We start from the raw sequence: 20,237 nt of genomic DNA, 5'->3' as shown, positions 1-20,237 counted from the left end.
TTAAGCAGTTGCTGATCTTCAATATAATGGTATGATATTAATGGCGTATGTTTATTCAACATGATTTTATTGTTCTCCTTTCCTTTCACTTGAATGATATACCAAAGCCAGAAAATATTGACCAAATAGGATTTTCACAACAGAGGTTTAATAAATATGACAATAAAAATATGGAAACCACAGGCAGTTCTGTAAATCCCTTTTATCCCCACTGGCTTTCCTTTGCTACAAGAACTTAGAGTTTAAGTGCTCGATAATACCTTATTTTATGCCCGCATGCACCCTTGAACGGGAAGGGCATTTCCTCTTTCCTCTCTCATTTATTCTGCAAACGCCACCTAGATCAGATAAAGGCCCATCTGGGAAATTGTCCTACAATGACCCGTTCATTAATATTGGCCAGACCCTTGGTCTCACATCACGCACATAAACAAACCATCGAGAAAACTTTTGTCTTAAGAAATTACAATTGTTTATCATCCTCGCACTTGTGTAAAGACGAAAGTCAATGAGATTCTGCGGCAGAAGAATGTGAGGCACGTTTTGCATTGATTTTACAGCTGGAGCGGAGGGCGATATATCATAAAAAGCAATGCTCAACCATCATCCTCTTCTCTCGTACAGTTTCCCCCCATCCAATAATCTTGAAGAGATCTTCCCCGCTCTTCCGATTGTTTTCCAGACATGTTCAATTTTCCAAAATACAGAAGAGGCATGAAATCGTATCGAGCAACTAACAAAACAAAAATCACAGAAGAGCGTCCAATTACACAACAGCAGTTTAGTCATTTCCGTTCTAAGAAATATTTCATGCAACAATGAAAAGTCTGTCATTATTTATTATTTACTGTTAAATACTAGTTGAAAATCTGATTTGTTTAAGAATCAGTTTGATCCGTTTCAGTATTCAAGGACATGCTTTTACCTTTACAAATGCTATTAACCAACACTTTTTGAATAAAACTATTAAAGTAACTGTCTTGTAGGACTCTACTGCTTTTTTTTTACAATGCTCTGATACATTTTATTCTCAGGTTTGTTCATAAAAATACTTGCTTGCATAGCCTGAGAAATGTACATAAATTAAAATCTGTTAGCATCATTTCAAGTCCCATATCCTGGTACTATGTATTGCAGACATTGTAATAAAAAGCCCTTCAACAGATGGTTAAGTAGTAGTTATTATAGTTCCCTTTCTGTCGGTCTCTCGACGTTGTGTCGAACCAACAGATGGGGTTCGTCCCTGAGAACCAATCGCTTCCGACTGCTTAGAAAAGGCCAATGAAAATTGGCGAATGAAATTTGCATGCCGGACTCCGCCCCCGGATATCCGGGTATAAAAGGGACGCTAATCCGTCAGCCACTGGCTCGCGGACCGTTCGCACCTCGTCTTGCTCGTCTGACCGTTCCCCATGAGACGGTCCGCCGTCTTATTCCTCAATCATGTGTCGGACACGGTACGTGATGATGAGATGTCTGTTGCAGCATCGGAGGGTGACTTACTGGCATCAGACTCCGACGATTCCTTGAAGCTCCTTCCCTCGGGGGGTCGAGATCAGGAAGAAGCGGACGTCGAAATGTCAGCCATGCTTTCCCAGGCCGCCGGCATTGGGTTGCTGTGCACCGCACTGCCTCTCCCAACGCTCGCGGCTGGATACACGGTACATCGGGCTTGAGAGCGGCTCCAAGCCGCACTCGCCCCCAGTGCCGTGTTCCCCCAGAAGTGCATGAGGAATCTAGTACGACCTGGAGCGCCCCCTTCGGCGCGTACACGTCAACTAGTTCCATCACCCTTTCTTCCCTCGATGATGGGGCACCTAGAGGATACGTCGATGTCCCCAGGGGCTCGACCTAGACTCCCGTCCAAAGCACGTAGGCTTTTCGGCATCTGAGGTGTCGAGAGCTTACTCTGCTGCGGGCCAAGCTGTCCCCTCTCTCCACGCTATGGCCTTCCTGCAGTCCAATGCGCGGAGAGAGCTCCACGAGGGTAAGACCGACCCAGCGCTTATGCAGGAACTCCGCGGCTTCACCGACCTCGCTCTCGGGCGACCAAGGTGATCGCGCAGGCCCTGGGTCGGGCGATGTCCACACTTGTGGTCCAGGAGTGACACCTCTGGCTGAACCTTGCACAGGTGAGTAATACTGAGAAAGTCTGCTTTCTCGATGGACCCATCTCGCAAGAGGGGGCTGTTTGGTGATACTGTCGAGTTCGACAGTTAGGGAGCAGACAGAGGATATCAAGTATGTCCTCCCCAGCCGCGACTCGACCGCCCTCTGGCCGCCGAGATCCCATGCACCGTCTGCTTCCCAGCAGCCCTGGTCCCCTTCGAGACATCGCAGAGGAGACCACCACCCCGTCAGCAGCCGCGGCGAAAGCCAAAGGGGCCCTCATGGGAAGACCCCAGGGAGATCGAGAATACCTTCGGGCCCAACCCCAGCCATTCCATTGCTGGTGGTCGATCCGGGACGGTTCCTGCCCCGTCCCAACAGCCCATTCTAAAAGTTTTCTCCCTCTCTGGGCGTTTATCACAGCCGCTCTCATCCTCTACACGACGGTGTTCGGCAACTCGACGTTGCGTCATTGCGAGACCCAATGTCGAGGATAATCAGCAGCCTAAGCACTCTCAATCGACGGTGCGTTGTGCCATATCATCGTCTGGGTATTATCACAGCCGCTCTCACCCTCTACACGACGGTGTTCGGCAACTCGACATTGCGGCAAGACCCAATGTCGAGGATAATCATCAGACATCATCGCCAGGCAGTTTTACCTGCCTGGCGACCCCCGGAGAGGGATCCGCACTGCCAGCCATCGAACCACCCCCGGGAGGTCGATGAAGCAGAACGTACCCCTAGCCTGTCTCGGTCCCTGGGAGCCTGACAAGAGCTTCCAAAACCTTCACGGTGACTACGGGATATGGTCCGTCTCGGCTATGAGATCCATTTCCCCGGACGCCCGCCCAAGTTTAGGGGCATCCTCTTAACCTCAGCAGAGGCAGGGATGCCCCGTGCTTCGGGCCGAGGTCGTCACCCCTCTGGTGAGGAAGCGATCGTGCTCGTCCCTCTAGCCGAGATGTTCAACGGGTTTTACAGCCCGTACTTCATCGTCCCCAAAATAGCGGGGGTCGCTAGATTTGCGTACCCTGAACAGGCACCTACTCAAGCTGCCGTTCAGGATGCTCACGCAGAAGCACATCCTGGCATCTATCAGATGTCAAGATGGATTCATGGCAATCGACCTGAAGGACGCTTACTCTCATGTCTCACTTCTCCCTCGTCATTGCCCGTTCATATGGTTTGCTTTCGAGGGTCAGGCATATTAGTACAGAGTCCTCCCCTTCGGTGTGTCCCTGTCCCCACGAGTCTTCACGAAGATCGTGGAAGCCGCCCTCACTCCCCTCAGGGAGAGAGGTGTGCGGGTACTAAACTATCTCGACGACTGGCTCATTTGACACACTCGTGAGATCTGTTATGTACACACAGGGACCTAGTGCTTCGGCACCTAGATCGATTGGGACCACAGGTCAACCGAAAAAGAGCACGCTCTCCTCTGTGGGGAGCATCCTCTTTTTTGTTATGGAACTCAACTCTGTCTCCATTACAGCGCGACTGCGCTCAGTCAGTGTTGAACTGCTTGGGTTCAAGCAGTCAGCGGGAAGAGGCTCCTGGGCACATGGCATCCTCGACGGTGGTGATACCCCTTGGGTTGATGCACATGAGATCGCTCCAACACTGGCTACAGAGTCGAGTTCCTTGGAGAGCGTGGCACACCGGCAGCAGGCGGATGGTGATTACGCTTTTCTGCCGACGCACCCTAACCCCTTGGTCTTCAATGACCTTTCTATGGATGGGGGTCCCTCTCGGGCAGGTCGAGACACGTCAGAGTCGCAGACGCCTCCCTGCAGGGTTGGGGTGCCGTGTGCAACGGGCACGCAGTGTCGGGGCGATGGACGGGCCCCGGCCTGCGCAGGCATATCAAATTGCCTAGAGTTGTTGGATGTGCTACCCGCACTGAAGGGGTTACAACCTCTCGTGCAGAACAAGCACGTGCTGGTCCGGTCGGACAGCACAACTGCCGTAGCGTTTTTAACCGCCAGGGTGGCGTTCGCTTACGGCAGCTAACACGACTCGCCCGACGCCTCCTCCTGTGGAGTCCGCAGGTGAGCAGATCCCTGCGAGCCACACATATCCCAGGCGACCTGAACCAGACAGCCGATGTGCTTTCTCATCAGTTGACGCCTCGCGGAGAGTGGCGACTCCACCCCCGCGCAGCCAGCTCATAGGGTACAGTCTGGGCTGGCTCAGGTAGACCCCTTCGCCTCCCTGGACACCACCCATTTCCCGCTAAGGTACTACCTGCCTCGGCACGGATGCTCTAGCGCACAGCTGGCCGTGGGACAAGCGGAAGTACGTCTTTCCCCCAGTGAGCCTCATTGCACAGACCCTGTGCAAGGTCAGGGAAGAGGAGCATCAAGTGTACTAGTTGCGCCATACTGGCCCAACCGGACTTGGTTCTCGGAGCTAATGCTCTTGACGACAGCTCCCTCCTGGCCGATTCCCCTGATGAAGGACCTGCTTTCCCAGGGGAAGGGCACGTTATGGCATCACGGGCTAGACCTCTGGAACCTCCATGTCTGGCCCCTGGACGGAACGAGGAGATCCTTAGTGGCCTAACCCCTGTGGCGGTTAAGACCACTACTCAGGCTAGGGCCCTGGCCACTAGGCAACTATACGCCTACAGTGGTGCCTCTTCTCATCCTCGTGCTCTTCTCGAGGAGAAGACCCGTGGAGTTGCTTGATCAAGTGGGTGCGGTCCTCCCAGAGACTCGAGAATAATCTCTCCCCTTCCACACTGAACGTGTATGTGCCCGCTGTTGCCGCTCATCACGACCCAGTTGCTGGTAGTCTCTAGCACAGCACAACCTGATCATTTGGTTCCTAAGGGGCGTGGGAAGGCTACCACCTCACCCACGCTCCGTACCCTCTTACGACCTTGATGCGGTCCTGGAGCCCCCTCGGAGATGCCGCTCTTTCTCACTTTCGATGAAGACGGCTCTCGGGAGGACGCTCAAGAGGGTAGCGGACCTACAAGCATTCTCCGTGTCCACAGATTGCCTAGAACTCGGGCCCGGTCATTCTCACGCTATCTTGAGACCCCGGCCCGGCTACGTGCCCAAAGTTCCCACCACTCCCCCGAGACACCAGGTGGTGAACTTACAGGCGCTCCCCACCGGGGAGGAAGACCCAACCCCATCCGTGTTGTGTCCAGTACGCGCATTGCGCCTCTGCTTGGACCGCACGCAGAGCCGCAGAAGCTCTGAGCAGCTCTTTGTCTGATTTGGAGATCAGCAGGGAGGGCTGTCTCAAACAGAGATTGGTGCACTGGATCATGGACGCCGTCACTTTGGCGTATCTGTCCTAAGATCACCTACGCCCACTGGGTGAGAGCTCTCTCCACACGGAGTACAGCCTCCTCGTCGGCACTGGCTCGAGGCACCTCTCTGGCAGACATCTGCAGAGCTGCGGGTTAGGCTACACCCATCACCTTCGTGAGGTCCTACAGCCTCCGTGTAAAACCAGTATCGGCTCGAGTCTTGCAGGCATCAGGCAAGACCGGCGGCCGGTAGGGTGTACGCCTATGACAGTACCCCCCCCCTTTCTCCTAAGGGGTCAGCGTACTACTAGCCTCCCTTCTTCCCCCACTGGGTGAAGAACAGGCACTCCATCCATCACTAGCAAGCACCTCCTGCGGGCGGGCTGGGCAGAGCAGCCCTGCCCCTTAGGCCGGGTATCTCCGGAGTTATTCGTAACATAGCTCTAACCGGACCTAGTGCTACCAGACGTTGCAACCCCCCAGTAGGGCGGTTCCGTCTGATGTATCCTCATGCTGGTTCCCACCTTGGTAACCCATGACCTCCTTAGGTGGACCTCCACCTCGCGGTTAACTCCTTCAATCCGCACTTTCTTCCCATGAGCTCTCCCCTATCGGTGAGACCATGTTGGTATCTCCACTTGACTCCTCCCTGCGGTAGGAAGTGGTCTCTGTAGCGCATCCCCCACTTGAGGAAGTAGCGCTTGCCCAGTGGCTTTACGGTTCCGGGCGGCTTCTCGCTGTTAGAGAAACAAGGCCACCGCCTGTGAGGCCGAAGGTGGGGACCTACCCACCTTTCAAGAAAGCTCTGGGACCCCCTACCTACCCACTGGTAGGTTACAATTTCGCGGTAGCGCTCACGGCTGACACGCCCAGGCCAGTCACCGTCGCTTCGCTAGAGATTGTGACAGGGCACAGCGTTATGGCGTTTTCCATAGGAACCCCATCTGTCGGTTCGACACAACGTCGAGAGACCGACAGAAAGGGAACGTCTCGGTTACGGATGTAACCTCGGTTCCCTGATGGAGGGAACGAGACGTTGTGTCCTTCTTGCCACAACACGTGCTGTCCACTGCAGCAGTCGTGAGAGGTCTCAGGCTCCTCAGAACTAAGGTGAATGAATGAGGCATGCCGTCTCCCTTTTATACCCGGATATCCGGGGGCGGAGTCCGGCATGCAAATTTCATTCGCCAATTTCATTGGCCTTTTCTAAGAAGTCGGAAGCGATTGGTTCTCAGGGACGAACCCCATCTGTCGGTTCGACACAATGTCTCGTTCCCTCCATCAGGGAACCGAGGTTACATCCGTAACCGAGACGTTTTCATTTTAGTTTTTAGTTTTTTTCAGTTAGCTTTTATTTTTAGATCTTTAGTTTTTATGTTAATTTTATTTAAAGTTTTAGCAATTTTGGTATATGCTTTCATCATTATTATCATTAGGTCAATATTGTATTTGATTTCAATGAACAGAGACGTTTTTTTTAAGTTTAATTTTTAGTAAACTAAAATAACCTTTCTGCAGTGTTGTAATTTAAGGGGAAATTATCCAAACTTTAATTATTTGGTACACTGCTATAACTCTTCGTGTACTCATCTTGCAGTACCTATTTTCACTGTAACATGGTGCAATACAAAGCGCACGACGAAGAAGATAATCCACAATAAACATTTATTCAATATATCCAAGGAAAAGACGAAGGAGCATCCACATAGCACAAATGATACCCAGCAATGAACTGAACAAAAGAGGGAGCTTAAATAACAAAACTAATGAGGGAGTGACATGTGAAGATAATTCAAAGGTCAATGAAAACTAGTGAGTGAACACCAGTAAAAGAACTAAATGGTAGAGTAGACAAACTAAATGAAAACACACAGGTTCAAATTGGTGATGAACTAAATGAAAACACAACAAAATTCCATAATGGTGACACCTATCCTAATATACTGTCAGATATAGAAATGTAAAATGTCAATTGTGAGTAAAACGGTTGCTTAGAAGTTGCACTTCTCTTTTTTTGATTTGACAGCGTTTTCAGTTCTCATCAGCTTTGTCTTTGACATCTCTCTTGAAATGCATTAGAATACAATAAAAGCCCCATTGGGAGTATGCAGATATAAATTATATAGATTTTATAGCTAAAAGCTGGTTTTGGGTACATCTGAATATTTTTGATGGGAAGTGTTTGAGTTTGTAATGAAATTATCATGAATAATATTAACGGTTGATTGTAGACTGTAGTGAAAGATGCTTAGACTTTATTTTAATAGTCCACTTTATACTGCTTATATGTAACTTTACAACTACACTCTTAAAAATAAAGGTGCTTACAAGGTTATTCACAGCGATGCCATAGAAGAACCATATTTGGTTCCACAAAGAACCATCTCTTTCTTACCCCTTTATAATCTGAAAAACCTTTTTTGGCCACAAGAACCTTTTGTTAAACAGAAAAGTTCTTCGGATGTTAAAGGTTCTTCATGGAACCATTTAGACAAAAACGGCTGTTCTATGGCAACGTGAAGCAACTTTATTTTTAAGAGAAAAATTACTCAATTAATTTTCAGTAATTTACATCTGCATGTCAATGACCTCTCATTAAAATATTACACTCCACAGCGATGCCATTGAAGAACCATTTTTGGTTCCACAAAGAACCATTTAGTACAAGTTTCTTTAAAGAACCATCTCTTTCTTACCTTTTTACAATCCAAAGAACCATTTAGTACAAGTTTCTTTAAAGAACCATCTCTTTCTTACCTTTTTACAATCCAAAGAACCATTTAGTACAAGTTTCTTTAAAGAACCATCTCTTTCTTACCTTTTTACAAGCCGAAGAACCATTTTCGCCAACAAAGAAACATTTGTGAAACAGAAGTGCTCATGGGATGTTAAAGGTTCTTTAAAGAACCAGGTAGACAAAAAAGTTCTTCTTCTATGGCATCGTAAAGCACCTTTATTTTTTTAAGAGTGTAGAGTATTAGTAGTCCGTTAGATTAACGTTAGGTTTGGGGTTGAATATCAAGTTAGGATTAGGAGAATACATCGACATGTAGTTGCACATGTGTTTTAAGGGATTATCATAGTAAAGTGTTAGATATAGAGAGACGGTCTACCTATAGTGACTGGAAGTTGACAAGAAACTGCTATGTTACTTGTAATTTGTAAAATATCTGTTTTTATCGAAATATAGTCTTACCTTAAAGATGCCGTTACAGGAGAAACATTTGAGACACGGCAGACTGCCTGTGATAGAGATCACATCTGTGCTTCTCTCTTTCTTATCTGTAATTGTCTCCTACAGTAGCTGTTAACCGCATGGTACGTTGTATTCTATGATTTATTTCACACTTTATATAATATTACTTTGAGTTGATTAGAAGTAACAATCAATAGCTCAATCATCACCCTGTTTTAAGGATGACAGAATGCATTGAGTCCAAATGTTTCCCTCTCTAGAATAGGTCTCCTTACAGGACAGCTGTTAAAGAACGTGACAAACCCATAATAGCATCACTTCCATCTTTACTGTAGCTAATTCGATTGCAGCTCCTCGTGTAGTCAGACCGCTGTTTCGTTCGGTCTTAATAGTTTCCCTTCATAAAGTGATATCCCATCTGGTCTAATTTGAAACCGTCTGTAACATGCAGCCCTCCCCATTTTCTCTGCAGTGAAGTTATATTTTGCTTGTTTGGCTAATTCAAAATGATGGACCCAAAGGAAATCGAATTACGTAAAATACATTATCTAACTTGGTGCTATGTGGCCACCGATCTTGGTATGGGTTTTATCCATCTTTCTTTAGCGGCACTGCCGGCACATATAGATTATAATCTCACCAGATGTGGGGAAGATGAAAGGATGAAAACCTTTTAAAAGTTTGATCTTTGTGATCAGACGTTTAATGTCAAAACGTTTGAAATGTTGTAGTGATGATCTTGTGCAAGGCACAGTTCACAACTGTACTTTTTTTTGGTTTCAGTGTATTCATTTTTATCCGTTTGTGTGTTACCCGTGACTCAAAAACTCATGACGTCGTAATTGCCATTCTCTACCAACCCAGAGCCATTGAGAGAGAAAGACTCGCGTCTTTAAATGGGTTAAAATTTTACTTCAGTTGGTCTCTTCAGCCTCAGCTCCACGCGTTACTTGTAACTTCCGGGAACTATTGAGAGCCTCCATGAACCGCCATTGCTGTGAAAAAACTGTTCCATTGGAGTCAACCGAGTTGACGCGACTCTCTCTCTCTCAATGGCTCTGTACCAACCGAGCCCCCAGAACACACAAATGCTTTTATAGCTATACAAATTCACTTCACCGTTGTGCAGAATCCGTAAAGAATCTTTCTCTTGGAAATCAATATAATTAGCTGCTTTTCATTCCTCCACTACCCCGTGTTCAAGGATGGACTTTCATACCTTCAAACATGTTCTTTAGAATGAATTCTCTTTGATTTGGACCCCTTCCCTCCCACCGTGTTATCACTTCACCAATTAACCATGTACACATCATGTACTACCAGCAAACTGATGTAGTTCCTTTGAAAGCGGTGAGAATATTGAATGAATACACAACAAATATACATCAGCAGCTTGTGTGTTTTCTAAAGGTTCGGAATTGGCACTGTTATTAGAATTGGCATACTCATTACTCATCACGATCCAACTAATTTTGGACATCTACAGTACATGTATGAGAATGAGGATTTTTACGTTTGAAATGGGTATTTTGTCATACTGTTTGATAGACCACAGCTTGTTTCAAATGACACATTCCTTCGTGACATGAAACCATAAACCATTACTTAGATCTCAGGTTTGAATATACATTGCTATGGAACGTTTAAGGCAGACAGTATGTATCGTTTTTTACTCTCTTTATAAATCGTGTCTCTCCATTTTCTCACCTCACCTCACCTCACGCTCTGCTCTTTTCTCTTTCCCTACAGGGAGGCATGATCGCTCTGCTGCTGTCCATCCTGTGTTTGGTATTGATCCTGTACACTCGCAGACGCTGGTGTAAACGCCGCCGGGTCCCTCAGCCGCAGAAGAGCGCCAGCGCCGAAGCAGCCAATGAGATCCATTACATCCCCTCTGTGCTGATGGGTGGCCAGGCGAGGGAGAGTTTAAGGAATTCGCGCGGACAGGGCCACAACTCTAGTGGCACCCTCAGCATCCGCGAGACGCCCATACTGGACGGGTACGAGTATGACATCACGGACCTGCGACACCATCTGCAGCGCGAGTGTATGAACGGGGGTGAGGACTTCACCAGTCAGGTGACTCGTACCCTTGACTCGCTTCAAGGGTGCAATGACAAAGGCGGCATGGACCTCACCTCAGGTGTGTGAGCTCACCGCATGCAGCACGTGATAATAACGAATGTAGGGGAATAGATGTTAAATTGCGAGCCAATCACACATCAGACACTGGGTCTCATTCACTAATGTATATTTAAGTGTTCTTGCGAGAGGAGAAAAGGTTTTCACACTAAATTTATGCAGGATTTACAACATAATACCAGGACCTCTCCTGTATAGCCAAAACATGCTAACGTGCGTGAGCCAAAATCAGATGAAACACAATAAACAACTTTTACAGAACTTAGCGACCATGTTCGGCACCATCCTTTCAATGCAGAACCTTTTCCACTGAATCTATTATAAAATAAGATCAAATCATTTTTGTTACCATGCAGTAAGTACAGAAAGACTTACAATAAATGTCACATATTGTAATAATATTATCAAGGTTATTATAGTTTATTAGAACCAAAACAATTCAAACATTTCTGTTTATTGAAATCAAATAAAGCATTTGCCTAAATATGATTGTAAAAAACTAAACAAAAAATTGAAATGTTGCCTCAGGAATCAAATTAAATGCATTTAAGTCGAAGCACTAAAATTGTTGACTGAAAGTAAATAAAAACAAGGAACGAATTCGTTTTCAGGTATTTATTAATCATTGGTAATGTTAGTTAAAGTCTAAACATTTATTCATGTTAGTTCACAGTGCATTAACTAATGTTAACAGTTAAGTTTGATTAAAAATGTATTAAATGCTGAAATTAGCATGAACTAAGGTAAAAAAAAAAGAATTGTTCATTGTTCATTTTAGCGAATATATTAACTAATGCTGACAAATACAAACCTATTGTGAAGTGTTATCACAAATGAATTGCTACAAATTAAACTAAAATGAGCATAAAAAACATATAAAATAAAAGCTAATTCAAAATGTTCAGAAAACTAAAATAAAACTGAAACAGCAAAACTCTGAAAACTGTGCAGTAGTAGTATTCAGAGTTTTGCTGTTTCCGTTTTATTTTAGTGATATTATATTTATTTAAATACATATTTTAACTTCACATATTTAAGACTACATTTAGGTGCATCATTTTATAAAAATCTTGATTTCTGTCTGACAGCTTGGATTATATGGACACATTTGTGTATACTACACACAGTTATTAAGTGAGATCCAATCACCTTAAACTTTTTAATAACATGCTTTAATCATTTACCAAATTAATTTACACCCCTAATTCGGTTTTTAGATTCCCTTTCAATATCTGAGGTGCGTAAATAACTCGGCAACCAGGCCTTGAATTCATAATTGACTGCACATGATCAAAGAGTGTGTACGTTCTTCTATATTTAAAATTGTTATGAAAACACTGCACCCCGTAAAGTTTTTCATGTGTGATCCTTTGAATATCGTTTTAGCTTATGCATATATGTGATGTAATACCAAATCTGTCCTTACATTCTGAACCTATTAGATTAAAAAAAGTCACTGTCCGTTTGTTTCGCATAAGTCACATGACTCGACCTGACTGTATCAGACTGACCATGTCTTTAGGACAAATGGAACTTGGAATTGTTGGCCCCTTATTGGATGTGAAATGATGTTTGTCTTGAACAGTTGCCCACTATAAATACCCCTAAAAGGCTGTGCAGGAGGGGAGCGATTCCATGCTGTCACACTAATTTGGCTAATGCAATAAAACCCTGCAGTGTCAGTTGTCTTTGTTGTGCAATTTACTCATTATAAAGGGGCAGGCTAACTACAGGGGATGGCAGTGTTGCGTAATGGCGGATGACGAAATGTCATATTCTGAGTCACTGGCCCGTGGAGGCTCTCATTTGCTTTATTGTAACATAAACCTAAAAACCGCTTCGGGATGGGTTGACTTGTCCTTCTGAATGACAAGCGCTCTTTCTCTGCGCCTTCAGTGGGCTATTATTTGCTGTCCATGTCTCCTCCATCTCTTTGTTCCTAATTGTAACCTTTTCTCCATCAGGAAACGACAGTACAAAACTGTCCCTAATGAGCAAGTACAAGGATAACATCATAGCCACGAGTCCCATTGACAGTAATCACCAGCAAAACACGCTCCTCCCACACAACACCTCCACCAATCAGCGCAAGCGCCTGTCCAGCAAGACACACGGTGAGTCTGGACATCTTCTTTCATGCGCACGGATCTCATTTCAACCACAGTCTGTGTGTGCCATTAAACATAGTTGTCTGTGTACATCCAACACTGTGTTTGATCTAGTGTTGTAGTCGAGACCACCTAAACCGAGACCAAGACAAGACCAAGACGTTGAAGTGCCAAAACCGAGTGAAGACCAAGACCAGAAAGACTAAAAATTAACTAAAATATTGACATAGCACTAAAAAGTCCTTACTACTCAATAATAATTTCTAAGCGTTCTTATCTATTCAGTAGCAAAATAGCTGGTTTGTTCTAGATTTGTTTGGGACTAGCAAAAACAGAACCAAAGCTTGTGTTTGTAACTGTGTCTAAAATGTAAGTCACTTATTAAATGGTTATTGAACTATTGTAAAAAATCAATATCAGGTCACATCAGATGTTATAATATAAATCAACAAGATCTCATACAAGTTAATTATTTGCAGTCACATCTTTGATGTTGTGGGCCTTTGTATTCATTTTTTGACAGATTTATTTTAGGACAATCCCCCATTCATCTCTTACCGCCACAACAGTAACAAAAGAAATCAAATGAGAAATAAGTCAATCATCGGTTTTAAAGCCAGAGGTTTTACATCCAATTACATTAATGATGATACACACACACAAATCAGACAATGCACAAGAGATTTAGTTTAATTCCCACAGTTGTGGTCTTAACCGGCCTTGAATTATGAATTAAAATCCCGAGACCACTACATCTTAGACCAAGACAAGACCGAGACCAAGACAAGACCATCAAAAAATGGTCTTGAGACCGTACTACAACACTAGTTTGAACTTCAAATGTAATATAAATAAACTATAAACTATATAATATAATAAGTATATATAATAATATATCATTAGTAACATAATATGGGCTCCTTTTAGAGCAATAGGGGTGGGCAAGTCTTACTTTCATTTCAATCTCATATCAAGGGCTATCAAAACCATTTATTCGGTGTCAATTAAACCTTCAATTGAAGGTTTTTGCAGTCTGAGGATAAAATTATAGCTATGTAGCATTGTTTTTGATGCCATAATTTGTAACATTTTATAGCACTGAATTGCTAATTATTGGGTGTCATTTGCAAAGGATCAGACATCTGTTGTTTTTTTATCTCAACAACTTTTAATTTAAAGCCACAATATGGAAGAATTTTGTTATGAACTATCCAAAAATCACTTGCACAGTGTGATATATTTCATGCAGTTGTGTACTTACATTATCCCCAATGTTCCCAAGAATGTACAAATCCAGAGAAATTCCTATTTAAAATAATGGCCCGTCCCTTGTCTCCCTTGTATTTGTCGCATATCAGTGACTTAATATCCGCTGCTCCGCACTACCCTCAGTTTCCGGTTGTAGAAACTATGGCAACACGCAAATGCGGAAGTGATTATACAGCATCTGGGACGCAGCATCTGTTGTTCTGTTATTATGGATCACGATTACTCTTTGGCGAGTAAAGGAAACCCAAAAAAGTTTAAACGTAGGCCAAACGAGGCAAGCAGGCTTATGGACAAACTAAGAAATAAAACAAGGATTAATATCCTTTTTAATGTTAATAAAAGCGTTTTCTAAATGGAGAGAGCTGCGCGACCAACTCGGACTTGACAGAGACTCCGCTCTCGCATGTGTTTTAATAGACAGGTAAGCACATTTTTTTTATTGTACACGAAATACTCATGCACAGATTATTTGAATAGTTATGAATGCAGTTACCCTATTAAATACGGTATATGTCGCACAAAAATATGTAGCCAATAACGTTACTTGTAAATGCTGTGGGTTCGTTCCAATTTACTTTATAAACGACGACTGTATGACTGTTTTAAACAGGTAAAACTGTGTAGCATTACGCTACCAAATCAATTGACAAAGTCCAATATCAGTCGCGGGCTACATTCCACGTTTCTTGCAAGCTAATTCATTACGATGACTTAAAATAAAATTAATTCATTACCTCGTCCGTGAACATGCTGGGCGATCTCCATACGCCTCTGGATGGTGAAAACGACATGTCCCATAATTCCACTCTCCTGCATAACGTCATTTAGCTCCGCCTTTTGTTGTTGTTTCGAAAGTGCGCCATCTAGCGGTCCAAATATTCCATATTGTGGCTTTAAATCATTTGGAACACCTGAAAAAACAGAATACATGTCACATTAGGCTTCATCATATCTTAGTGGAATATGACTCATCTGTTCTCTTTCATGATCTTTGATAAGCGGTCTTCTCTCTCTTTGAATGAGTGTTGTGACTGAGCAGTGTCCTGCGGGCTCCTCAGCTGCTGTTTAGATGAGCGGAAGGTGAAATAGTTTCAAAACTGTTACTGCCAACAAAGTTCCTGCTTTCACCTCAAAGCTTATGACACCCAGAAACGTTCATGCTAAAATAATAGTCAATTGTTCAACAAGCATTTAAGGATAGTTTTTATGAATAGGTCTTGATAGACTATGGATATTAGGGGCCCTATTTTAACGTTCTAAGCGCGTGGTCTAAAGCGCAGGGCGCAAGTGCACTTAGGGCGTGTCTGAATCCACTTTTGCTAGTTTAACGAAAGGAAAAATGGTAGGCGGTCCCAGCGCATGGTCTAAAAGGGTTGTCCTATTCTCTTAATGAGTAATATAGGTGTGTTTTGGGAGTAATGTGCAGTAAACCAATCAGAGTCTCATCTCCCATTTCCTTTAAGAGCCTGCTGTGCTCAGGCAATGACGGATTCGCTATCTACATGGCGGAATTTGCAAGGGTAAACGTAACACTTCTATAGCCAAGAAATGTAGACCATCTACAGGACTGACTTTTTCCTTCTGCAGAACACAAAAGAAGACATTCTGAAGAAAGTTGGTAACCGGACAGTGGCAGCACCCATTCACTTCTACTGTATGGACACAAAACCAATGCAAGTGAATGGGTGCCAGTTAAAAACATTCTTCCAAATATCTTCTTTTGTGTTCTGTGGATGAAACAAAGTCATACAGGTTTGAAATGACAAGAGGGTGATGAAATGATGACGGCATTTTCATTTTGGGGTGAACTTTCACTTTAATTTTGGGGATTGATGTAATCTAATTTTCTTTCTGTAGTTTCTTCTTTGGGATTTCTTTACAACTTCATTTTATGAAATGAAAATTCAAAGTCTGTCTTTTGATACGCTTCGGGGAACAAATAACTCATGTCCAGTGAAGTATGTCCCTTGAATGAGAATCTGCTTTCCGAGCTGGACAAATATTTGATTCTCTGCTCACGTGTTTTATGCTTCATTACCTCAGTACAGCAAACAAACGGCCTCTCCCTGACCTTCCGACCAGCCTTTTTCATACCCACCGCATTTGAATGTAAACATTTATGTGAGAGGATGAAATAAACAAAGGCTTGAGAGATAAAACCATGCGGTTCCGGTGATAAAATCTTTGAGAACAAATAAAGGAGCTCAGTTCCACCGTTTCACAGTGGATCCCTGTTAACAAATCTAAAGGGTGCACAAATCATTGTCAAGAAATTAACAGTGCAAGAACCCAGACGTTTAATCTTTATTTTTCAAGGCAGCGTATATATCGCCAGTGCACTAATTACACCACGGATGAGTTTGTCTCTGAGGATTTGAGTCTGTCTTACGGTTGCTGGCCTTTAAAAGCTCTTTCTGAAAATACTTTCCAAATTTCCTCACGTTTCCGTAGTTTTTCACATTCATCTTGCTTTGTTTGTTTGTCGCTGAACACAGACAAAGCGAGATCAATAAATTTGTCAAAGCATATTTTTAATTTCGCATGAAATGCGACAAAGCGACTTTGTTCCCTTTGAACAGATTTCTCTCTTCTCTAACAAACCCGACGTGACTCCACAGACTCCCGAGCTCTCAGATCGCTCCGCCGAACGTGAGGGCTGCTGACGGCTATGTTTAGACTCCCGTTCACGTCGCCCGAGGAGAACGTGCGTGACCGCACACGTTCTCTCAACTCCGCAGTCCCACCTGCCTCTCACCTCCTCTATTTATACCCCTCCTCATTTTCATTAGTCAAATTAGAATTGCACACGGCGTTCTTCATTTTTCAGCTATCTCCGGGTATTTGTGTAGGTGTTCGTTTTTCACCTTTCCTCTGCGTGACATCGTTCTGCTGCCGCAGTTTGATTCCGGGACCTTTCTGATCATTGAGTTCCTGCACCCTGAATGGCAGAACAAACTAAGTTTTGTTGTAGGAGTCATGTGCACCTGCGCTGCATGCCGAGAGGCTGCCGGCTCTCCGTGTTGAATATTTAAAAGAGCTCATCTTTTATTCCCCTCCACGGAGCTTTGCACCTTTGGCCCCTGCCTAATTGTGGAGGCTAGCACACAGATCTCACCTGCTCGGTGAGGTTTCAAACGAATTCCTTTGAAGGTGGTTCTTTTGTTCCCGTTTGTTACAAAGGCACTGCTGTTATGGCACGTGCCATTTCAGAAAGTCTTTGGATGCGAGTATCAGATGGTTGATTGTTTTTCATGGTAAACTGCAGACATTTTCTAATGTGGTGCTCTTGGATTTTTTTAAAAGCAAATGTTTATGGTGAAATCCTGTTGACAGATTGTTGTATTCTTAGCAGGGATATGATGAGACGTATTGAGGACAACTTGTGTTTCCGTTTCTTAATCTCTGTTCTGCTTCGCGCATCTCCACAGTGTACTTTTTCATCCTATTTTAAAAGAGGGAAAAATTGATGAGTTATGGATGTGACAAAAAAGGATGCACGTTTTTGAGAGACGACATACTTTGTAGGATTTCTGTGTATTAAAATGTACAAACAAGAAGTAATAATACCCAACAAATAGAGAAGGGATAACTCTTTGTGGAACATAAAATAGTTCATTTATTTTCATTTTCATGTGCCCTTTAATGAGGAAAATGGGATGTTATGGATATGACAATTGAAAACTAGTGAAAAAAATGCTTTTAAATCACTGAGAGACGTCACATAGCTATTTAAACAAAATATTGACATCTGACCTGTCAGAATGGTGAAAACCTTTGTTTGATTTTTTTTCTTAAGATTGACATTCGCATGCCCAAATGCTCTCTTGTAATAGCTGTGATATCCCTGTAAAGCCAAACCAGTGTTGTGTTCTTGCCTCCTTCATGTTGCTTTGACCATGTTTGTACATCGTTTGTTATTTCATGACAGTATGGGATTACATTTGTAAAGTACACGTCATTCAGTTATTTACATTCAGGCCACTTCTCTGTACCTAATAATTGCTTGATTCTCCTCCGCGCCAGCGAAGACATTTTTAACAGATGGTCGTACTGTACGGTGCATATGAAGTAACTCCAACATTATTCCTCATCATTGTAAGCCGGTGTAATCCACGGGTCAGCCCGCTCATGCGTTTCTTCCTCGCACACTGTGTAATGAAAGCGTTTGTCTGGCCCTTCGACGGGTAAATTGTGTCTTTTTGTGCACAACAAGAAAGAGCCAGAGGAGGCGTGTGCATCTGTTATCTGAGTCGCACTCCTCAGGTTCTGTTCATTACTTAAATTTACCCAATATTCTTGCTGAGTAGACGCACGTCTCGCAGGGACCCGCTGAACAATAATTACTGTTACTGCTGTGATTGTCCCGCTCTGTACTGTATATGTGTGTTTGTAATGATACTGTTTATAATGTGTGTTTTTAATTCTGTATATCATTTGTATGGATGTTTTGAAGATGTTTGTTAATTTGCTAGATGTTGTCAGACACTGTATTATCGCTGTGATTTAGATTTTTGTCCTTATGCTTTTCCCCCCACAAAATCCCATTTTATGAAGGATTTTCCGGAAGCCCCACAGTCGGCCTGTATAATACTTGAACCTGATTTGATGAATGAGTTGATGGATGGTTTCTGTGTGAATCCTGCAGCGGGTTCAACCTTCCTGAACCCGGATGGAGATTCTGGGACGGAGGCGGACAGCGAGCCGCAGCTGACCTTCTACACCGACCCAAACCGCAGTCGCCGTCGCAGTCGAGGTATGAGAAACGGCAACATCAACACGGCGTGGGTTTCCGGGGGTAAGGAGGACTTCCACACCATCGCATGATTTCAGCCTGAACCGCCTCACCGTGACCATTTGGTGTTCGTGGCACATGTGAGAGACTTTGTTCGGATGCTGAACAAAGTGGTAGTTGCGACGTGGTGCGCCTCACAACTGCCTTACCAACTGGAGCATGTGTAACGGTGGATATAAACGTGGACTGTTTATTGTGAAATTTATCATCGCCGCTGGATGTTCTATTTCAACGATTTACAGCGAGGCATAAAGCAGCGTTTATTGTTTTTTTTTATTCTCCTCGAAATTGGACTGAGGGCCCCTGAGCAATTTTTAAGTTTGCTTAGAGAATTCTTCGAGGGCCTCCTCTGAAGTGAATGAGGACTAAATACAAGCTTACAAGTATTTAAGCACTTTAAGCTCAGTAGCTCGAGCGCTAGACCACCGTTCGACTGAAAGCGTGGTATATTAAGAGCTAAGAGTGTCACAAAGCGTTTGGACAGTCAAGCGCTAATGGCTAGAATCTGACTGGAACTTTTGTATTGTCCCCAGAGATTTGCGTTCTGAGGCGACCGACTGAATGGAAAGCTCTTTAAACTATTGAAGAGCTGCCACTTTCAAGGCAACTAACAGACAGTCATTTCACTTTAATACTTCCCCAGTTTAATTACCAAATGTGGAAACCATGTACTTGTCAAAAACAGTACTAGTCAGCTGTGGCAACAACACCTTTAATTGGACGTGGTTAATAATAGACGTGGCTTGTTTCGCATTTTTTTTTCGCTAGATCGCTCTGCGTGAGCTTGTGATTGGGTGAGAGCGGTGTGTTGAGTTTGATAGACATGTTTGCGTACGTTTACATTGAAAATAGCACGTGTTGGTGCGCGCTACTATGGGATCAGAATCCCGCCAAAAGTATTGTGGGCATATTTAAAAAAAGATTTTTTTTTTATATATTTTTTATATGGTCGAATCAGACAACAAATTACTCAATAGACCTGGCAGAGAATACTCATAGCAGATATAAGAAGTGTATCTGACACTCAGTAACGATATAACTATGTTCAATTACCTGTGATTGTCCGGGATTTGCAGCTGACGGTTATAATCCACCTTCAAATGTATGCCCCGAGTGGCGTTTGAAGTGACGTCAACACCCTCTTCGACTGATTGGCTAGAGGAGGAGCTGTCAATCTAGAACTAGTGGACCAATGGTGACGCTAAAGCCCGCCCTAATTACCATGAAACTCTAACTGAAGCATTTGGAAAAGCAAGCGCAGAACGTGGACAAACAAGCGAGGGAAAAAATAACGTATGCGTAGAAAAAATGAAAATATGAGCGGAAAATATCAGAGAACACAAAAAAAATGAGTAA

The 20,237-nt window shown here is 43.7% G+C and overlaps 1 protein-coding gene across 3 annotated transcripts in view; it reads left to right on the top strand.

Annotated features, from left to right (window-relative positions):
* The window catches only part of astn1 (astrotactin 1), a 229,441-nt gene that overhangs the window by 44,696 nt on the left and 164,508 nt on the right, over nucleotides 1–20,237 (top strand). The window contains exons 3-5 of one of the 3 annotated variants that reach the window (XM_057333244.1): nucleotides 10,320–10,713; nucleotides 12,677–12,826; nucleotides 18,735–18,842. In XM_057333244.1, coding sequence (XP_057189227.1) covers nucleotides 10,320–10,713; nucleotides 12,677–12,826; nucleotides 18,735–18,842 — 652 coding nt within the window. Of the gene's footprint in view, nucleotides 1–10,319; nucleotides 10,714–12,676; nucleotides 12,827–18,734; nucleotides 18,885–20,237 lie in introns of all 3 variants that reach the window. The other 2 variants (XM_057333243.1, XM_057333245.1) reach the window with 2 other exon arrangements.

The sequence above is a fragment of the Triplophysa rosa genome, linkage group LG5 (genome assembly GCF_024868665.1).
Source record: "Triplophysa rosa linkage group LG5, Trosa_1v2, whole genome shotgun sequence".
In the NCBI taxonomy this organism is placed as follows: Eukaryota; Metazoa; Chordata; class Actinopteri; order Cypriniformes; family Nemacheilidae; genus Triplophysa; species Triplophysa rosa.
This window is presented reverse-complemented; position numbering and strand designations above follow the sequence as displayed.